The sequence below is a fragment of the Scyliorhinus canicula genome, chromosome 16, assembly GCF_902713615.1.
Source record: "Scyliorhinus canicula chromosome 16, sScyCan1.1, whole genome shotgun sequence".
NCBI classification, from domain to species: domain Eukaryota; kingdom Metazoa; phylum Chordata; class Chondrichthyes; order Carcharhiniformes; family Scyliorhinidae; genus Scyliorhinus; species Scyliorhinus canicula.
In genome coordinates, this window is record NC_052161.1 from 90,455,460 (window position 1) to 90,478,558 (window position 23,099).

Below are 23,099 nucleotides of genomic sequence, written 5' to 3' on the forward strand. Positions count from 1 at the left end.
ATTGTTGGGTTACAGGTATACGGGTTACGTGGGTTTAAGTAGGGTGATCATTGCTCGGCACAACATTGAGGGCCGAAGGGCCTGTTCTGTGCTGTACTGTTCTATGTTCTATGTTCTATGCACAGCTCCCCATCCCAGATTCGATTCCTGACTTGGGTCATTGTCTGTGCGGAGTCTGCGCGTTCTCCCTGTGTCTGCGTGGGTTTCCTCTGGGTGCTTTGGTTTCCTCCCACAGTCCAAAGATGTGCAGGTTAGGTGGATTGGCCATGATAAATTGCCCTCAGTGTCCAAAAGGATTTGGTGGGGTTACTGGGTTACGGGGATAGGGTGGAGGTGTGGGCTTAGGTGAGGTGTTCTTTCCAAGGGCCAATGCACACTCGATGGGCCAAATGCCGTCCTTCTGCACTGTAAATTCTATGATTCTATTCTATAATTCTGATATCAATATCGACAAGCAAAAGAACCAATGGAGATGTGTGAAATTGTCAGTTTCATGGCAAAAGGTGGGGATAAACTTATTCCACCTTGAGGGTAAAGAATGTTTGCTCATAGTGGACTACTATTCAAACTATCTTGAAGTGGCACAGTTGTCAAGCTCGTCAGCCATTTCTGATACAGTGCACAATTTGCACATCATCACATTCCTCAGGTAGTTATGAGTGACAATGGACCGTATTTGAATTATAAAGAATGGAAGGCATTTGCACAGCATTATGACTTCTGGTTTAACGTTGAGTCCATTGTATCCTCAGTCTAATGGCAAAGAGGAAAAAGGTGTGCAGATAGTCAAGAAATTATTGAAAAATCCATGGACAGTCAAGATGATCCATATCTACATTGCTCAGCTATCGAGCATCATCTTTAAGTTGTGGTTTATCGCCAGCAGAACTGTTGATGAGTCGAAAGCTACGAATAACTCTACCATGCCACAGCAAACAGCAAATAAATGACAAGATAAGGAATCAGCTGCAATCTCAAAAGAAGAAACAGAAGAGGTACTGTGACAAGTCAACCATCAACCTTGAAATCCGAATGATGTAGTGAGAGTGGAGGATCCTGAGAGCTGGTCAAATTGTGCAACAGTATTACAGAAAATAGGTCTGAGATCCTGCACTGTAATCACTGACCAAGGGGACATCAGGGCTGTTATGAATTTTAGAAAAATAATTTCTCTCTGCAACGGCTTTGAGAGGTGGATGGGAGAAAACAGTGGGTCAGGAATCCCAGAAAGGGACAAACAGTGGGAGGTGCAGTGGGGAAGGGGGAACGGTTAGCTGGTACTCACCTGATAAGTTTCGAAAGGTATTGCAAAGCATGTTTGTCCTCTCGATGTTTCGGACCAGGGTCCTGTTCAAGTGGTCAGCACGCTGCTGTTCGATGGCTCGATCATTTTGACATGCATCTAACTTCTGGTTCGATAGCAGAACTGAGGGATGGAGAAAGAGTGAGAGAGCACAAAGTGAGATAAATCAGAGTGTTACAGTGAGGGGTGTGGGTATATAACAGAGTGTTCCAGTGAGGGGTGTGGAATATAGCAGAGTATTACAGTGAGGGGAGTGGGATACATAAGAGAGTTACAGTGAGGTGTGTGGGATATATAAGAACGTTACAGTGAGGGGTGTGGGATATATAAGAACATTACAGTGAGGGGTGTGGGTATATCAGAGAGTTACAGTGAGGGGAGTGGGATATATCAGAGTGTTACAGTGAGGGTTGTGGGATACCTCAGGGTGTTACAATGTGGGGTGTGAAATATAACAGAGTGTGACTGTGAGGGGTATGGGACATATCAGAATGTTACAGTGAGCGGTGTGGGATATATCAGAATATTACATTAAGGGGTGTGGGGTATATCAGAATGTCACAGTGAGGGGTGTAGGACATATCAGAATGTTGCAGTGACGGGTGTGGGATATATCACATCGTTATATGAGGGGTGTGCCACATATCAGAGTGTTAAAGTGAAGGGTGTGGGATACATTAGAATGTGACAGTGAGAGATGTCAGACAAATCAGAGTGTTACAGTGAGGGGTGTGGATATATCAGAGTGTTACAGTGAGGGGTGTGTGGGTATATCAGAGTGTTACAGTGAAGGGTGTGGGTATATCAGAGTGTTACAGTGAGGGGTATGGGTATATCAGAATGTTACAGTGAGAGGTGTGGGACATATCAGTGTTACAGTGAGGGGTGTGGGTATATCAGAGTGTTACAGTGAGGGGTGTGGGTATATCAGAGTGTAACAGTGAGGGGTGTGGGTATAACAGAATGTTACAATGCGAGGTGTGGTTATATCAGAAAGTTGCAATGAGGGGTTTGGGATATATTAGAGGGGTTTGGATTGGATTGGATTTTGTTTATTGTCACGTGGACTGAGGTAGAGCGAAATGTATTTTTCTGCGAGCAGCTCAATAGATCATTAAGTACATGAAAAGAAAAGAAAATAAAAGAAAATACATAACACAGCCACACAAGGTACACAATGTAACTGCATAAACACTGGAAACGGGTGAAGCATACAGGGGTGTACTGTTAATCAGGTCAGTCCACAAGAGGATAGTTTAGGAGTCTGGTAACAACGGGGAAGAAGCTGTTTTTGAGTCTGTTCGTGCGTGTTCTCAGACTTTTGTATCTTCTGCCCGATGGAAGAAGTTGCAAGAGTGAGTAAGCTGGGTGGGAGTGGTCTTTGATTATGCTGCCCACTTTCCCCAGACAGCGGGAGGTGTAGATGGAGTCAATGGATGGGAGGCAGATTCGTTTGATGGGCTGGGTTGTGTTCACGACTCTCTGAAGTTTTGGGCCAAGCAGTTGCCACACTGGGCTGTGATGCAGCCAGATAAGATGTTTTCTATGGTATTCTATGGTTTTCCACATGGTATACCTCCTGCCACTTCTTTGCCCACTCTCCTAGCCTGTCCAAGTCCTTCTGCAGCCCCCCTGCTTCCTCAATACTACCTGCCCCTTAACAGATCTTTGTGACATCTGCAAATTTAGCAACAGTGCCTTCAGTTCCTTCTTCCAGATCATTAATGTATGTTGTGAAAAGTTGTAGCCCCAGCACAGAACCCTGAGACACACTACTAGTCACTGGCTGCCGTCCTGAAAAAGACCCCTTTATCCCCAGTCTCTACCTTCTGCCAGTCAGTCTATCGTCTATCCATGCCAGGATCTTACCCTTAACACTATAGGCTCTAAACGTATTTAAAAGTCTCCTATGTGGCACCTTGTCAAAGGCCTTCTGGAAATCAATATAAATCGGGTCCACTGGTTCTCCTTTGTCTAATCCCTTGTTACCTCCTCAATGAACTCTAACAGACTTGTCAGACATGACTTCCCCTCAACAATGCCGTGCTGACTCAGTCCTATTTTATCATGCACTTCCAAGTACTCCACGATCTCATCTTTAATAATGGACTCTAATGTCTTACCAATGTCCGAAGTCAGCAAACCGGCCCACAATTTTCCATCTTCTGCCTCGCTCCCTTCTGAAACAGCGGTGTTACATTAGCCACTTTCCAGTCCTCTGGGACCCTTCCTGTCTCCAGTGATTCCTGAAAGATCACCACCACTGCCTCCACAGTCTCCCCAGATATCTCTTTTAGACCCTGAGGTGTAGTCCATCCGGTCCAGGTGACTTATCCACTTTCAGATCTTTCGGTTTCCCCAGAACCTTATCCTTAGTGATGGTCACTGCACTCACCTCTGCCCCCTGATTCTGCTGGAGCTCTGGCATCCCACCAGTGTCTGTAGAAAGAGATCACAGACCACTGGTAGCCATAGTCAAGAAAATCTCAGTGAGATTTCACCTCGCATCCAAAGGATGATGATGAAACTACAGCGGTATGACTTTGACTTAATCTATACATCAGACAAGCATATTCTAGTGGTTGATGCGCTAAATGACAATTCTATGGGAGAGTATGTGCAAGTGCATGTGGATATGATCACAGAGACACTACAATGTCAAATGCAAAGTCAAAACTGATTGTTAAAAAACAGAAAAAGGTGAAGTTCTGCAAATAGTGACACATAATCTCAGTAACAGGTGGCCAAACGTTTCATGCTTCAAGTATCATCATATACGATTAGAGCTCGGTTTAGCAATTGGTTTGTAATTAAGATAGCAGAGAATCATTATTCCACAGTCTCTGTGCAAAGAAAAACTGCAGAAATTAATGGGGGTCACCTTGGAATCGAGAAATGTAAGAGAACAGCGCAAGATAGTGGATATAAGAATATAAGAACATAAGAACTAGGAGCAGGAGTAGGCCATCTGGCCCCTCGAGCATGCTCCACCATTCAATGAGATCATGGCTGATCTTTTGTGGACTCAGCTCCACTTTACGGCCCGAACACCATAACCCTTAATCCCTTTATTCTTCAAAAAACTATCTATCTTTAACTTAAAAACATTTAATGAAGGAGCCTCAACTGCTTCACTGGGCAAGGAATTCCTTAGATTCACAACCCTTTGGGTGAAGAAGTACCTCCTAAACTCAGTCCTAAATTTACTTCCCCTTATTTTGAGGCTATGTCCCCTAGTTCTGCTTTCACCTGCCAGTGGAAACAACCTGCACGCATCTATCCTATCTATTCCCTTCATAATTTTTAATGTTTCTATAAGATATTGGCCAGGAATAAATAAAGATGTACAGACAATGGTGGAAAAGTGTACCATTGGTCAATGATAGGCAGCATGGCAGCACAGTGCTTTGACAAAGAGTCATTGGACTCTAAACGTTCACTCTTTTCTTTCCCTAAATATGCTGCCAGACCTGCTGAGATTTTCCAGCATTTTCTTTTTGGTTTCAGACTTCAGCATCCGCAGAAATGTGCTTTTATGGCAGCACAGTGGTTAGCACAGTTGCTTCACAGCTCCCCGTCCCAGATTCGATTCCTGACTTGGGGCACTGTCTGTGCGGAGTCTGCACATTCGCCCCGTGTCTGCGTGGGTTTTCTCCGGGTGCTCCGGTTTCCTGGCACAGTTCAAAGATGTGCAGATTAGGTGGATTGGCCATGATAAATTGCCCTTAGTGTCCAAAAGGATTTGGTGGGGCTACTGGATTACGGGGATAGGGTGGAGGTGTGGGCTTGGGTGGGGTGTTCTTTCCAAGGGCCAATGCACACTCGATGGGCCGAATGCTGTCCTTCTGCCTGTAAATTCTATGATTCTATTCTATAATTCTGATATCAATATCGACAAGCAAAGGAACCAATGGAGATGGGTGAAATTGTGTCAGTTCCATGGCAAAAGGTGGGGATAAACTTATTCTACCTTGAGGGTAAAGAATGTTTGCTCATAGTGGACTACTATTCAAACTATCTTGAAGTGGCACAGTTGTCAAGCTAATTAGCCATTTCTGTTACAGTGCACAATTTGCACATCATCACATTCCTCAGGTCGTTATGAGTGACAATGGACCATGTTTCAATTATAAAGAATGGAAGGCATTTGCACAGCATTATGACTTCAGATTTAACGTTGAGCCCATTGTATCCTCAGTCTAATGGCAAAGAGGAAAAAGGTGTGCAGATAGTCAAGCAATTATTGAAAAATCCATGGACAGTCAAGATGATCCATATCTACATTGCTCAGCTATCGAGCATCACCTTTAATTTGAGGTTTGTCGTCATCAGAACTGTTGATGAGTCGAAAGCTACGAATAACTCTACCATGCCACAGCAAACAGCAAATAAATGACAGGATAAGGAATCAGCTGCAATCTCAAAAGAAGAAACAGAAGAGGTACTATGACAAGTCAACCAGGGCTCTGAAACCTTGAAATCCGAATGATGTAGTGAGAGTGGAGGATCCTGCTGGCTGGTCAAAATGTGCAACAGTATTCCAGAAAATAGGTCTGAGATCCTGCATTGTAATCACAGAGCAAGGGGACATGAGGGCTGTTATGAATTTAGAAAAAACAATTTCTCTCTGTGACGGCTTTGAGAGGTGGATGGGAGAAAACAGTGGGCGCGATTTTCCGCTCCACAGGCCGGGTGGGAGAATTGCGGGAGGGCTGCTCTGGCACCCCCCGCGATTCTCCCACCCCCCCCCCAAAATGGCGAGTCGCGTTTTGCGACACGCCGCGCGTAGAATCGCGGGTCGCCGTTTTTCACGGCAACCCACGATTCTCCGGCCCAGATGGGCCGAGCGGCCAGTCGTTCTCGACCTGTTCACGCTGGCGGCAACCGCACCTGGTCGCTGTCGGTGTGAACATAGCGTGAAAGGTAAGTTTGAGGCCTCTGGGGGGCATAGAGGGCGCAACCGCGCATGCGTGGGTTGGGGCCGGCCAACCTGCACATGCGCGCCTGACGTCACTAAGGCACCGCCGGCTGCGTCATTATTGGCGCGCCGCCTTGACGCCAGCGTCAAGGCCCGGCCGCCGAGTTTCACGAAACACCGCTCCTAGCCCCCCTAGGGGGGGGGGGGGGGGGAGAATAGGAGGCGAGGAGCGGCTTCCGACGCTGTCGTGAAACACTCCGGGTTTCACAACGGCATCGGCTTTGCGGAGAATTCCGCCCAGTGGGTCAGGAATCCCAGAAAGAGACAAACAGTGGGAGGTGCAGTGGGGAAGGGGGAACGGTTAGCTGGTACTCACCTGATAAGTTTCGAACGGTATTGTAAAGCGAGTTTGTCATCTCGATGTTTCGGACCAGGGACCTGTTCAAGTGGTCAGCACGCTGCCGTTCGATGGCTCGATCATTTTGACACGCGTCCAACTTCTGGTTCGATAGCAGAACTGAGGGATGGAGAAAGAGTGAGAGAGCAGGAAATGAGATATATCAGAGTGTTACAGTGAGGGGTGTGGGTATTGTCGGAACCAACAATTCTACGGACATGTGCTTGTAGGATTAGAATAGCGGTTTTAATATACTCACAACAGAGCCAGCCGGTTAGCCATTGAACTTCCGGTGAACTGGCCGGCTGACCATGTGGCACTGATCTTTATACAGCAGCTCCAGGGGGGAGGAGTCCTGGGCGGAACCAACGGAGAAGCCCAGTACAATTCTCGAGCATTCCCAGAGCTACTCCCCCTGGTGGTCAGATAGTGCAACTGCACTTACAATATAGGCACATGTATATACAGATTATAATCCGGTGTGAATCACATTCACCACATTCACCCCCTGTGAAAAAAATCAAGTCCAGCGGGGATGGTGGCTCACAGAGTTAGTCTGTCTGGTGGATTAATTGTTCGTTTTGATCGGCGGAGCACCGGGGTTGCAGCCTCTTGCGGTGGCTGGGTGGGTGTTGAGAGCTGGGGTACGATGGCAGACTCCGGGGCGGGTCTCGTCCGAACTTTATACACCTCTGGCTCGACCGGAGACTGGGGGTGATGGGGGCGGGCTGGTTCTGGCGCGTGGAACCGGTGGGGTGAGCTTGCGGAATCAGGGGCGCGAGGGGGCGGCAGCATAGGGAACGGGGTAAGGGGTTCCTCACTGGGGGTAGGGGGGGGGGCTGGATCCAGCAGGTGCCAGATCCCGAAGGGATACTGTGTCCTGGCGACCGTCCGGGAACTCCACGAATGCGTATTGGGGGTTGGAATGGAGGAGGCGCACCTTTTCAACAAGGGGGTCAGTTTTGTGCCCCCTGACGTGGTTCCTCAGGAGGACCGGGCCTGGTGTCCTCAGCCACGCCGGAAGTGAGACTCCCGTGGTAGTGCCCCCAGAAAAATTGAAGAGTCGCTCTTGAGGGGTTTGATTTGTAGCTGTGCAGAGGAGGGATCGAATTGCGTGGAGCGCGTCTGGGAGGACTTCTTGCCATTGGGAGACTTGGAGTTTTCTAGACCGGAGGGTCACTTGCACGGTCTTCCAGACCGTCGCGTTCTCCCTCTCCACCTGTCCGTTCCCCCTGGGGTTGTAGCTGGTAGTCCTGCTCGAGGCGATGCCCTTGTCGAGCAGGTACTGACGCAGCTCGTCGCTCATAAAGGACGAACCCCGGTCGCTTGTCCACGTAGCTGGGAAAACCGAACAGGGTGAAGACACTATGCAGGGCCCTAATGACTGTGTGGGAGGTCATATCAGGGCATGGAATGGCAAAAGGGAATCGGGAGAACTCGTCGATGATGTTGAGGAAATAAGTGTTCTTGTTAGTGGAGGGGAGTGGCCCTTTGAAATCGATCGCAAGGCGTTCAAAGGGCCTAGAAGCCTTGACCAGGTGGGCCCTGTCTGGTCTATAGAAGTGCGGTTTGCACTCCGCACAGATCGGGCAGTCCCTAGTGACCGCTTTTACCTCCTCGTTGGAGAAAGGCAGGTTTCGGGCTCTGATGTAGTGGGCGAGCCGGGTGACCCCTGGTTGGCAGAGGTCCACGTGGATGGCTTTCAGACAGCTGATCTGCGCGCTGACGCATGTCCCGCGGGATAGGGCATCCGAGGGCTCATTGAGCTTCCCCGGTCGATATTTAATATCGTAACTATAGGTGGAGAGTTCGATCCTCCACCGAAGGATTTTATCATTTTTTATTTTGCCCCTTTGCGAGTTGTCAAACATAATGGCAACCGATCGTTGGTCGGTGATGAGGGTGAACCTCCTTCCTGCGAGGTAGTGCCTCCAGTGACGAACAGCCTCCACGATGGCTTGTGCTTCCTTCTCGACTGAGGAGTGTCGGAGTTCTGAAGCGGATTGGGTACGGGAGTAAAATGCAACGGGCCTCCCTGCCTGATTTAAAGTGGCTGCTAGAGCTACCTCTGAGGCGTCGCTCTCAACCTGAAAGCGAGTGGATTCATCCACCGCCTGCATGGCTGCTTTGGCGATGTCCTCCTTGATGCCGTCGAAGGCCTGGCGTGCCTCGGCTGACAGGGGAAATCGTGTGGCCTTAAAGAGTGGGTGGGCTTTGTCCGCATATTGAGGGACCCACTGGGCGTAGTATGAGAAGAACCTGAAGCACCGTTTGAGGGCCTTGGGGAAATAAGGGAGGGGGTCTGGGCCCAGGACTCCGTTCTCCACGACGTAGCCGAGGATGGCCAGTCTGTTTGTGCGGAAAACGCATTTCTCCTTGTTAGAAGTGAGATTTAATTTCTGTGCCGTTTGGAGAAAACGGTGGAGGTTGGCGTCGTGGTCCTGCTGGTCATAGCCGCAGATGGTAACATTGTCCAAGTACGGAAACGTGGCCCGCAGCCAGTACTGGTCTACCATTCGGTGCATTGCACGTTGGAACACCAAAACCCCGTTAGTGACGCCGAAAGGGACTCGGAGGAAATGGAAGAGGCGGCCATCGGCCTCAGACGCCGTGTCGTGGTGGTCCTCAGGGCGGATTGGGAGCTGGTGGTATGCAGACTTGAGATCCACCGTGAAAAATAGCCGATATTGGGCGATCTGATTAACCATGTCTGCAATTCTGGGGAGGGGATACGCGTCTAGGAGCGTAAAGCGATTTATGGTCTGGCTATAGTCGACGACCATGCAAAATTTCCCCCCGGTCTTGACGACCACCACCTGAGCTCTCCAGGGATTATTACTGGCCTCTATGATCCCCTCACTGAGCAGCCGTCGGACCTCCGATCGAATAAAGACCCTACCCTGTAGGCTGTATCGCCTGCTGCGACTAGCTACTGGCTTGCAATCTGGAGTGAGATTGGCGAAGAGAGGAGGGGGGGGGGAGATGCGCAGCGTGGTTAGGCTGCAGATAGTGAGTTGGGGCAGGGGCCCGCTGAAGCTGAGGGTGAGGCTCTTGAGGTCGCACTGGAAACCCAGGCCTAATAAGAGTGGCGTGCAGAGGTCGGGCAGGACATAAAGTTTAAATTTAGAATAACTAGCGCCTCGAATTGTGAGCGTAGCAACGGTGCGTCCTTGGATTTGGACTGAGTGGGAGCCCGAAGCGAGGGCGATAGTTTGGCTCACCGGAAAAATAGAAAGCGAACAGCCTCTTACTAGCTCTGGATGTATAAAGCTCTCGGTGCTCCCGGAGTCAAAGAGGCATGGCGTGCTGTACCCGTTGATCTGGACCTCAGCCATCGAACTTCGTAGGTGCTTGGGGCGGGATTGATCCAGGGTGACTGCGCTGAGTTGCGGGTAGTCGGCGGCTCGATCAGCTGTGCTGGAGTGGCCCCGTGATGACTGCCCTCTGAGTTCGTAGTCGTCGAGGTGAGTTTCAGAGTTTGAAGGGGATGGATCCCAAGATGGCCGCCCCCATGGGTCGCACATGGCCGGCCGCATGGAGGAGGATTGCCAAGATGGCTGCCCCCATGAGTCGCACATGGCCGGCCGCATGGAGGAGGATTGCCAAGATGGCCGCCCCCATGAGTCGCACATGTCGGGTGGGGGCAGAGTCGGCATACAGGCTGCTGCATTTCGGGGCCTGCAGGCCTGTGAATTCAGGGAACGAGTGCTTTGAGCCATGTGAGGGTTACAGGCTGGGGCTTTCTTCGCCAGACACACTCTGGCATAGTGTCCTTTTCGCCCGCAGCTGCTGCAGGTCGCGGATCGGGCTGGGCAGTGCTGCCACGGGTGCTGGCTTTGGCCACAGAAATGGCAGGCTGGGGCAGCTGAGTAGCTGGCTGGAGCAGCTGAGTAGCTGGCTGGGGTAGCAGAGTAACTGGCTTTGGCAGCGCGGTAGCTGGGGGGCCGTGCGGCACAGGCTTGGGGGGACTGTTGGTCGGGGGTCCACGATGAGGTCGCGGGGTCCGCGGGAAACGAGGTGAGGCTGTGGAAGGAAACTTCCATAGTGGTAGCAGCCTCCACAGTAGTGTCTAAGTCCTGGGCCCCCTTTTCTAGCAGTCTTTGGTGCACATAGTTAGACCTAAGGCCCGCCACGAAAAAGTCCCGCACAGCAAGCTCCCTATGTTCAGCCGCGGTAACAGCTTGATAATTACAGTCATTGGAAAGATTGTTCAATTCCCTTACAAACTCAGCTAGCGTTTCTGTAGGCCGCTGACAGCGAGCTGTAAACATGTGGCGTGCATGGACCTCGTTAATGGGCCTAACGTACATTTTGTCCAATATTGCCAGCGCTGCGGTGTAAGAACCGGCCGGATTTAGCTGTGTGGAGATTCTGTGGCTTACCCTCGCATGCAGTAGGCTGAGTTTTTGTTCCTCCGTTGTTACGGCGGTGCTGGCTTCTGCCAGGTAGGCTTTAAAACATCTCAGCCAGTGGGAAAAAATTTCTTTAGCCTCTGCATCCTCTGGGTCGTGTTCTAGGCTTGAGGGCTGCTTCCATGCTTTCTTCGACTGTTTCCTGAGTATATTAAATTGTTGGAACTAACAATTCTACGGACACGTGCTTGTAGGATTAGAATAGCGTTTTTAATATACTCACAACAGAGCCAGCCGGTTAGCCATTGAACTTTCGGTGAACTGGCCGGCTGACCATGTGGCACTGATCTTTATACAGCAGCTCCAGTGGGAGGAGTCCTGGGCGGAACCAAGGGAGAAGCCCAGTACAATTCTCGAGCATTCCCAGAGCTACTCCCCCTGGTGGTCAAGTAGTGCAACTGCATTTACAATATAGGCACATGTATATACAGATTATAATCCGGTGTGAATTACATTCACCACAGGTATATCAGAGTGTTACAGTGAGGGGTGTGGGATACATCAGAGTGTGACTGTGAGGGGTGTGGGTATATCAGAGAGTTACAGTGAGGGGTGTGGGATATATCAGAGTGTTACAGTGAGGGTTGTGGGATACATCAGGGTGTTACAATGTGGGGTGTGGGATATATCAGAGTGTGACTGTGAGGGTTGTGGGACATATCAGAATGTTACAGTGAGGGTTGTGGGACATATCAGAATGTTACAGTGAGGGTTGTGGGACACATCAGAGTGTTACAGTGAGGGTTGTGGGATACATCAGGGTGTTACAATGTGGGGTGTGGGATATAACAGAGTGTGACTGTGCGGGGTGTGGGACATAGAATGTTACAGTGAGGGGTGTGGGATATATAAGAATGTTACTGTGAGGGGTGTGGGGTATATGAGAATGTCACAGTGAGGGGTGTGGGATATATCAGAATGTTACAGTGAGGGGTGTGAGATATATAAGTCTGTTACCATGGAAGTGTGGTACTATATCAGAGTGTTATTGTCATATCCCAAAGGCATGAAATAAATCATAAAATGTTGAAATCTAACATTACTTTTTTGCATATTCATTATTTGAATCTTGCCAAAAAATGGAGGCTACATGTGATACTATTCAAACTTTTTTTGCGGTATCTTCTGTTAATTTCCAATATCGCTTACTCAACAAAATCGATTCCCTCACACTTCTCGGTCTTGACCAATCTCTTCTCGCTGCGTTCCCATCAACATTAAACTAATTCTTTGAATCTTCAATGGCCGACTGATCCAACCTGAACAGTAACTCATCTGAGAAGATGTCCTCATTGGGCTTTGAGATTCTGGACTCTAGTAATCACGTCAACTCATATCTATATCTGTGGTAACTTGCTAAAACAAATTTGGAAGGTGTGAAATCCCCTCTCTCCTATATTCTTATCCTCTGCTTGTGTGTGCGTATAATGCTCTGAGAATCTACCCAGGGTTTGAATGTTTGAGTAAACTATAGTTCTAATTCTGCCCTAAAGAGAGTTTGCTGCGAGTCACTTTAACATAACAAACAGATGGTTTAGTGAAACATGCCACATCTTATTTCAAAGGATAAAATACTTCTGCTTACTGACAGAGAGAGGGTAAATAAAGGAGTTCAGTTCTGCCTCCCCTCCGCTGTCTGTCAGAGTTACAGTGTGAGGCTCATTCACCTACCATGGACTTGCAGTCCAATACAAATTGCTGATGTGAAGATTACGACACTGAGGATGACCAGGCCGAGATGTATCGAAGTTATTGAGCATCTTCCTCCAGCTGTTTCCTGTCCGTTTTGATCTGGAATAGATAAATTGGGAATCTTGCGTAATTTGACGGAACAGATAATGTTGACATCTCTGCATCTCTTATTGAGATAAACAGTAACCATGTTTTGTTTACTTTATTAATTCATGTGATGTGGGTGTCGCTGGCTGAGCCAGCATTCATTGTCCATCCCTGAGGGTATTTTAAGAGTCAACCACATTGCTGAATGTGGAGTCACATTGGGCCAGACCAGGTTTCCTTCCCTAAAGGACATTACTGTTTTTTAGAACAACTGTCAATTATTCATGGTCACTATTGGACTTCTAATTCCAGATTTCTTTTTTATTGAACTCAAATTCCACCATCTGCCCTGGCAGGATTCGAACTCAGGTCCCCAGAGCAGTACACCAGGTCCCTGGATTACCATTCCAGTGACAATACCAACATGACACTGCATCACCACCATCTAACACGCCCAGGACATGAACAGCACAGGGTTAGGGTTAGAGTAAATCTCCCTATATAGTATCACGATCAAACACTCCCAGGACAAGTACATGACAGGGTTAGATACAGAGTAAAGTTCCCTCTACACTGGCTACATTGAACACTAACAGAACAGGTACAGCACGGGGTTAGATACAGAGTAAAGTTCCCTCTACGCTGTCTACATTGAACACTAACAGAACAGGTACAGTACGGGGTTAGATACAGAGTAATGTTTAATCTCCACTGACCTCATCAAACACTCCAAGAACAGGTACAGCATAAAATTGGATACAGAGCAAAGCTCCCTCAATAATCTTCCTATCATACACTTCCAAGACAGGTGCAGAACGGGGTTAGATACAGAGTAAAGCTCCTTCTACATTGTCCCCATCAAACACTCCCAGGACAGGAACAGCACATTCACACATACCAAGTAAATCTCCTTCTACACTGCTCCCATCCAACACTCCCAGAGTTGGTACAGCAATGGGTTAGATACAGAGTAAAGTTCCCTCTACATTGTCCCCATCAAACACCCCAAGGGCAGGTATAGCACAGGTTAGCTACAGAATAAAGCTTCCTCCACACTGTCACCATCAAACAATTCCAGGGCAGGTACAGCACGGGTTTAGATACAGAATAAAGCTTCCTCTACATTGTCCCCATCGAACACTCCCAGGACAGGAACAGCACATTCTCACATACCAAGTAAAATTCCTTCTACACTGCTCCCATCCAACACTCCCAAAGCTGGTACAGCATGAGGTTAGATACAGAGTAAATTTCCCACTGCATTGTCCCCATCAAACACTCCCAGGGCAGGTATAGCACAGGTTAGCTACAGAATAAAGCTTCCTCCACACTGTCACTATCAAACAATCACAGGACAGGTACAGCAGAGGGCAAGATACAGAGTAAATCTTCCCCTGTGGTGATCTACACATATACGTATCTGTACATAACTGTATACAATTGTACAAATGTTTCAAGCTGCTCATCATTCCATGTAGTGACAGTTATGACCTCCTGCCAGTAGGTGGAGTCAAATATATGTGCAGCCAGATATACATGAGGTGACTGACGAGACACAGGCAATTGGTAACAGGACGGACAACAGGACCGTAGCTCTGAAGTAACTTATACATAATAGTCTGTACATAGGTTTGTTGGTTATGTTATGGGCCAGGGTTTCAAGAACCCCAAAGTGTATCATGCAGTTTACCTGACCAACAACTTTTACTCGATTGTGGTATGGGGAGCACACGGACCACTCTACAGGTGTTGTACAGCAGAAATCAAAAAGCATTTTTTAAAGAAAAACAATGTTTATTCTATGAACTCAAGTTAACCCTTTTAAAACATACAGTGAACATCTTAGCAACCATCAATTCAAATAGAACCCCCCCAAAGAATACAGCATTCTAAGTAATACTTAAAATTTCCTTTTAACATCCGTAAGACATTAAAAAAAACTTTTAACTGAAGCACTTCAGGTTTAAATTCACTACTGAGAACAGTTATCTTTCTGAATTCACCAAAGATCAAGAGATAGTCTTTACATGGCAGAGGGAACAACATTACAGATTCTGTGGCTGACAGCAGCAACAACACTGAAACAAAACCAAAAAAACACAGACACACCCAAGCTTTCCTCAATGCGAAACTAAAATGCAAAGTCAGACCTCAGCTCCACCCACACTCTGACATCACTGCAGTAACCTTAGCAGACTACCATTTCTTAAAGTGACATTCTCCTGACATCTCCCCAAAGCAAAGAAAATAAACCATCAACTTCAAGATGGTTTCATTTTTTTACCCTTTCTCTATCCTTTAAGTAATGGACACAGTAAATATACTTTTTTGTTTCAAAAAACAACAGACACAAACAGGTGTAATAATATAGTTCATTATTGTTCTTCTTCCTCCAACTGAACCTGCTTCTGTTCATCACATTCGTGACAAAGTATCGGCTATCACATTTTCTCATCCTGCCACATGTACTATTTTTAATTCAAATGGCTGCAACAATAAACTCCAGCGAAACAGCATTGCATTGTTATTCCGGAATCGCGCTAAAAACGTCAATGGATTATGGTCAGTATATATAAAGGTGTCAGACGGATTGCTGGTCACATAAATTTGAAAATCCGGCGCTGTGCAGATGGATAAGGCCTTTATCTTGATCTCACGTGGCTGGTTTGAAGAAGTGGCTCTGTCTCTGCTGGGCTCATCCACCAAGTAGTGATCGTTGGTCTTGAACTTGGCTGTCTGGTCGTTATGCTGCAGTTGGGCTGGCACAGGCCAGATCCAAAAGAGGCTGGCACATGCCGGGTCCAAAAGAGGCTGGCACATGCCGGGTCCAAAAGAGGCTGGCACATGCCGGGTCCAAAAGAGGCTGGCACATGCCGGGTCCAAAAGAGGCTGAACACATGGCTGTGTCCCCTTTTATCCTTCTGGGATTTTGCGCTCTTTGGGGCGGTCCCTAACCTTGGACCCAATAGTTCAACAGGGCTCTGATCACTGTCTTCGATTTCGACCAATAAAGCGGCGGGTGCCTTGGTTGCTGGGCGGGTCCTTAGCGGTCATTGACCTTGGCGGTTGGGCTCTTTGAGTAAAGGGAGTGGCGCCGATCAGTCTGTGGCTGTATCGGTTTCTTGAGTGCAGTCCTGTTGTTCTGGGGAAATGGGTCATTGGAATGCAAAACCAAGCGGGGATTTCGATCAGGTCTAGCTTCTTGTGTTTCAAATACACAGAAGCTCTGTATCTGTCTGAGTCCTGGGTTTGCCATAATGCCCATGGTTCGTTGCAGGAGGCCATCTCAGATGGCAACAGGAGCGACCACACTGCTAAAATTCGGTACAAATTTACGGTAAAATCCACTCACACAAAGAAATCGCATTATTTCCCATCATGTCAAGGGTATCGGAAACTCCCCAAAAAGCTGATTGTACCACTTTCTCAATGCAATCCTCCAAACGTGGGATAGGATAAGAGTCCGTTCTTGTAACTGCATTAACCTTTCTATAGTCCACACACAACCGTTGGGTACCATCTGGCTTTGGTACCATCACTATGGGTGAGCTCCATTGGCTGCAACCCACTTCAATTACGCCATTTTTAAGCATACTCTCAATCTCTTGTTAACCTGTGCCAATTCAATAGGGTTAAGTCGATATGGTTGTTTGATTGGAACAGCATTTCCCACATCTAACTCATGTATAGCCATTTTAGTACTTCCCAATTTATCTCTCCAAACTTGCCCATGTGATATCAATAACTCTTTCAGGTCAGTCCGTTTTTCCTCTGGAAGGAAACTCAACAATTTATCCCAATTTTTAAGAACATCCTCGTTTTCCGATTTAATTTGAGGTATGTCAATTTCACAGTCATCTGGATTTGGTTCGTCACTTTGAGTTAGAATCATTAAAACCTCCTCCTTTTGCTCTCCTTTCCTTTTTAAGTACCTTTTAAGCATGTTCACATGACACGCCCGGTGAGTTTTCCTTCTATCCAGCGTTCGTACTACATAATTCACCTCACTTGATTTCCTTTCAATCTGATATGGTCCACACAACCTTGCTTTTAAACGTTCATCGACCATTGGTAACAATACTACAACTTTATCTCCATTGGCAAAACTACGAACTTTGGATTTCTTGTCCGCAACCCATTTCATTACATTTTGTGCAATTTTTAAATGCCGTCTAGCCAATTCACCTGCTCTATTTAATCGTTCCCCACAATTTGACACGTAATCCAATAATGTAATTTCTGATTGCTCACTCACCAATTTTTCCTTAATCAATTACCTCATGACCAAAAATTAGATCAAATGGACTGAATTTGGTTGACTCATTAGGTGCATCCCTAACTGCAAACAGTATGAATGGAATTCCTTTCTCCCAATCCTCTGGATAATCTTGACAATAAGCCCTCAACATTGTCTTTAATGTCTGATGCCACCTTTCTAATGCTCCCTGCGATTCTGGATAGTACGCAGTTGATTTAAATTGTTTTATTCCTAAGCAATCCATAACTTCTCTGAATAACCGTGAGGTAAAATTCAATCCTTGATCCGATTGTATTTCTGTGGGTTGTCCATATCCAATAAAGAATTTAAGTCACTCTTCCACAATCTTTTTAGCTGTAATATTACATACTGGAATGGCCTCTGGAAACCTTGTAGACACATCCATTATCATCAAAAGAAATTGATTCCATTTTTCATTTTAGGAAGCAGTCCAACGCAATCAATTAGACCCTTGTAAAAGGTTCCGCAAATGATGGAATGAGTATTAAGGGCGTTGGTTTTATCACTGCTTGGGCTTTCCCTATCACTTGACTTGCATGACATGATTGACAAAATTTAACTATATCTTTATGTAGTCCAAGATAATAAAAATGTTTTTGTATTTTAGCTTGAGTTTTCCTTATTCCCAAATGACCTCCCACTGGTACCTCATGTGCAACTCGCAACACCTCCTTTCCACACCTACCGGCAATTCTACTTGATGAACTTCTGCCTACGTTTCATCCGCCTGCATATGTAAATCATAGAATCGTCATAGAATCATAGAATTTAAAGGTCTCCATTTTCTCATCAAGACATCACTTTTACGGTAATAACAAACTGGTATGCACTCCGATTCCTCTTCCGTGTACGCTTTCTGACACATCCTTATATATTTTTATATCTTTTTGTTGTAGCTCCGCCAATTTCCCTGAACTAAAAATATCCGCCTAATCCTCCACCTGTTCTTGTTCTTTTTCAACCATCTGATCAAAAATCGCATTTGATAATTGCACTTCAACTTCATCATCACTCTTGTTCTCCTCTTGTCTTAACCTGTGACTTTGCAACCTTGTTACTACATAACCCGGAAAAATACCAGGATACTCGTCCTTCAACATTTCAGTTGTCTGATTTTCCACTGGCTTATCAACCACAGTAGGCATCACTTCCACCTGTGATCCAACTATATCAATACCCAAGATAAACTGTATTCCTGGACAAGATAGTTTCTCGATTACTCCTACTACTACTTCACCACTCTTCACTGGACTTTCTAACGTTACCTTATATAATGGAACACTACTCTTCTCACCCTGAATGCCACGTATAACCACCTTTTCTGGCAACATTCTTGCCAAACGACATAACTTCTCCTCTCTTACCATTAAAGATTGACTAGCTCCCATATCTCTTAAAATTGTGACTGCTTTCCCTGATCCTCCTGATACACATGAATAAACTTTACCAACGCAAGTAAATTCTTTAAAGACATCAGGCACCTTCTTATCAATCACCTCTTGATCAGGCTGTGCAATCTTTTTTACCTCCTTCACTTCACTTGGGCTTTTCTTCACCACTTTAACAAACCCCACTGTCTTATCCTGTGTCACCACATCAGCCTTCCCAGTGCTTTTCTTCAACCACCAACACTATGACTTTAATTTGCCTAGTTATTGCAGTGAAAACATTTGAAACTTTTCATTTCTTTTCCACCATCCTGGATTTTATTTTAATCTGAGGTACACTCTCCTTATTGTCTCCCATCAGATCACCTTTGCCTCGACCACTTGCGTATTTATCATGTCCCCAGTTTCTATCCCACACAGGCTGAAGCTAATGTTGTAAACCAAGCTTTGATTTATGAACTAATTCATAATCATCTGCCATTTCTGCTGCTAATCTCGCAGTTTTAACCCTCTGCTCTTCCATGAGTTCTCACTACATCAGGAATTGAATTTTTAAACTCCTCCAAAAGTATAATTTCTCTGAGAGCGTCATACATTTGGGCTATTTTCAAAGCCCTTATCCACCTATCAAAATTACTCTGTTTGATCCTTTCAAACTCCATGTATGTTTGAACAAATTCTTTCCTTAAATTTCTAAACCTTTATCTGTAGGCTTCAGGCACTAGTTCAGATGCACCGAAGATGGGTTTTCTTCACCTCCTCATATAGAACATAGAACATTACAGCGCAGTACAGGCACTTCGGCCCACGATGTTGTGCTGTCCTGTGAAACCCCTCTAAAGTCCCTCTACACTATTCCCTTATCGTCCATATGCCTATCCAATGACCATTTGAATGCGTTCAGTGTTGGCGAGTCCACTACGGTTGCAGGTAGGGCATTCCACGCCCTTACTACTCTCTGAGTAAAGAACCTACCTCTGACATCTGTCCTATATCTATCTCCTCTCAATTTAAAGCTATGTCCCCTCGTGCTGGACATCACCATCCGAGGAAAAAGGCTCTCACTGTCCACCCTATCTAATCCTCTGATCAACTTGTATGCCTCAATTAAGTCACCTCTTAACCTTCTTCTCTCTAATGAAAACAGCCTCAAGTCCTTCAGCCTTTCCTCATATGATCTTCCCTCCATACCAGGCAACATTCTTGTAAATCTCCTCTGTACCCTTTCCAATGTGTCCACATCCTTCCTATAATGTGGCAACCAGAACTGCACACAATACTCCAATTGCGGCCACACCAGAGTTTTGTACAACTGCAACATGACCTCATGACTCTGAAACTCAATTCCTCTACCAATAAAAGCTAACACACCGTCTGCCTTCTTAACAACCCTCTCAACCTGGGTGGCAATTTTCAGGGATCTATGGACATGGACACCGAGATCTCTTTGCTCGTCCACACTACCAAGAATCTTACCATTAGTCCAGTACTCTGCCTTCCTGTTATTCCTTCCAAAATGAATCACCTCATACTTTTCTGCATTAAACTCCATTTGCCACCTGTCAGCCCAGCTCTGCAGCTTATCTATGTCCCTCTGTAGCTTGTAACATCCTTCTGCACTGTCCACAACTCCACCGACTTTAGTGTCATCTGCAAATTTACTCACCCCTCCTTCTACACCCTCCTCCAGGTCATTTATAAAAATGACAAACAGCAACGGCCCCAAAACAGATCCTTGTGGCACACCACTAGTAACTGGACACCAGTCAGAGCATTTCCCATCAACCACCACTCTTTGTCTTCTATCAGCTAGCCAATTTCTGATCCAAACTGCTAAATCACCCTGAATCCCATGCCTCTGTATTTTCTGCAATAGCCTACAGTGGGGAACCTTATCAAATGCTTTACTGAAATCCATATACACCACATCAACTGCTTTACCCTCATCCACATCTTTGGTCACCTTCTCGAAGAACTCAATGAGGTTTGTGAGGCACGACCTACCCTTCACAAAACCATGTTGACTATCTCTAATCAAATTATTCCTTTCCAGATGATTATACATCCTATCTCTTATAAACCTTTCTAAGACTTTTCCCACAACAGAAGTAAGGCTCACTGGCCTATACTTACCGGGGTTATCTCTACTCCCCTTCTTGTACAAGGGGACAATATTTGCTATCCTCCAGTCCTCTGGCACTATTCCTGTAGACAAAGATGACTTAAAGATCAAAGCCAAAGGCTCAGCAATCTCCTCCCTAGCTTCCCAGAGAATCCTAGGATAAATCCCATCCGGCCCAGGGGACTTATCTATTTTCACACTTTCCAGAATCGCTAACACCTCCTCCTTATGAACCTCAAGCCCTTCTAGTCTAGTAGCCTGTATCTCAGTATTCTCCTCGACAACTTTGTCTTTTTCCTGTGTGAATACTGACGAAAAATACTCATTTAGCACCTCTCCTATCTCTTCGGACTCTACGCACAACTTCCCACTACTGTCCTTGACTGGCCCTACCTTAGTCATTCTTTTATTCCTGACATACCTATAGAATGCCTTAGGGTTATCCTTGATTCTACCTGCCAAAGACTTCTCATGTCCTCGCTTGGCTCTTCTTAGCTCTCTCTTTAGGGCCTTCCTAGCTAACCTGTAACTCTCAAGCGACCCAACTGAACCATCACGTCTCATCTTCACATAAGCCTCCTTCTTCCTCTTGACAAGTGATTCAACTGCTTTAGTAACCCATGGTTCCCTCACTCGACCACTTCCTCCCTGCCTAACAGGTACATACTTATCAAGGACACACAGTAGCTGTTCCTTGAACATGTTCCACATTTCCATTGTGTCCATCCCCTGCAGTTTTCCTCTTCAGGTGATGCATCGTAAGTCTTGCCTCATTGCATCATAATTGCCTTTCCCCCAGCAATAACTCTTGCCCTGCGGTTTATACCTATCCCTTTCCATCACTAAAGTAAACGTAATCGAATTGTGGTCACTATCACCAAAATGCTCACCTACCTCCAAATCTAACACCTGTCCTGGTTCATTACCCAGTACCAAATCCAATATGGCCTCGCCTCTTGTTGGCCTATCTACATACTGCATCAGGAAACCCTCCTGCACACATTGGACAAAAACGGATCCATTTAAAGTACTCGAACTATAGTGTTTCCAGTCAATATTTGGAAAGTTAAAGTCCCCCATAACAACTACCCTGTTATTTTTGCTCCTATCCAGAATCATCTTTGCAATCCTTTCCTCTACATCGCTGGAACTTTTCGGAGGCCTATAGAAAAGCCCTAACAGGGTGACCTCTCCTTTCCTGTTTCTTAACTCAGCCCATACTACCTCAGTATTCAAATCCTCTTCAAATGTCCTCTCAGCCACCGTAATACTGTCCCTGACTAACAATGCCACCCCTCCCCCTCTCTTACCACCTTCCCTGAACTTACTGAAATATCTAAACCCCGGCACCTGCAACAACCATTCCTCGCCCTGCTCTATCCATGTCTCCGAAATGGCCACAACATCGAAGTCCCAGGTACTAACCCATGCCGCAAGCTCACCCACCTTATTCCGGATGCTCCTGGCATTGAAGTAGACGCACTTTAGACCACCTTCCTTCCTGCCGGTACACTCCTGCAACTTTGAAACCTTACTCATGACCTCACTACTCTCAGCTTCTTGTGTACTGGAGCTACAATTCAGGTTCCCAGATACCTCCTCTGGTCATGATGCAAACACTTCACAAGCCCTACCTACCAGCTTTGTTTGAAGCAGTAATATCCACATGTCCTACGGCCATTTAATTTGTTTAGTCACCTTTTCAAATGAAATGAAAAAGACTTCTACCTCCATCTCATCAAACATTGGCATTGCTTCCCCACCAAGCATCTGACTTTGACGCTCTTTCTCTTTATTCTCATCATCAAACTGTACATTTCCCTTTAAATCCATCCATTTGAACTGACTGTCATGTTTCATGGCCATTTTCTGAAGTTCAAACTCTCTCTCTCTTCCTTTTTCCTCTCTATCTCTTTCGTATTCAAGCTGATTTAATTCTTTCTCATGTTCCATTTGTTTAATTTGTCACTGAATTTTTGCCATTTCCAATGAATCAGACTGTATCTCAGGCAATTTTCAATGCTTCGCCACCGCCAATATTACCTCACCTTTTCGCATTTTTTCAGGTAATGTTAACTGCAATGTTTTTGCCAAATTGAACAGTCTGCTTTTAGTCTCTGTCCGTAAGGTACTGCGTGTGACCGTCTCCACCCCCAAAAACTTCAAAGCCTCTGAAAGAGCCATTGTCCACAGCACACTCCTGACTTAACTGATATACCACACCTGAAAACAACCAAAATATGCTCACCCCTCACTGTCTTTATGTTCACAAAGCCAATCCAACAGATAGACTTTTATCATGGACGTGCCCCTAATTTGTTATGGGCTAGGGTTAAGAGAACCTCAAAGTATATCATGGAGTTCATCTTACCCACAACATTTACTGGATTGTGGTATGGGAAACACACGGCCCACTCTACAGGTGTGGTACAGCAGAAATGGAAAAGTATTTTTTCAAGCAATGTTTATTCTATGAACTCAAGTTAACCTTTTTTAAACAT

At 46.1% G+C, this 23,099-nt stretch overlaps 1 protein-coding gene across 1 annotated transcript in view; it reads right to left on the reverse strand.

Annotated features, from left to right (window-relative positions):
- LOC119951028 (C-type lectin domain family 4 member E-like) overlaps positions 1 to 23,099 on the reverse strand; it is an 81,547-nt gene that overhangs the window by 52,805 nt on the left and 5,643 nt on the right. Inside the window, exons 2-3 of the mRNA XM_038774061.1 lie at positions 6,598 to 6,738; positions 1,286 to 1,426 (exon numbers count right to left, since the gene is read on the reverse strand). Coding sequence (XP_038629989.1) covers positions 1,286 to 1,426; positions 6,598 to 6,738 — 282 coding nt within the window. The remainder of the gene's footprint in view (positions 1 to 1,285; positions 1,427 to 6,597; positions 6,739 to 23,099) is intronic.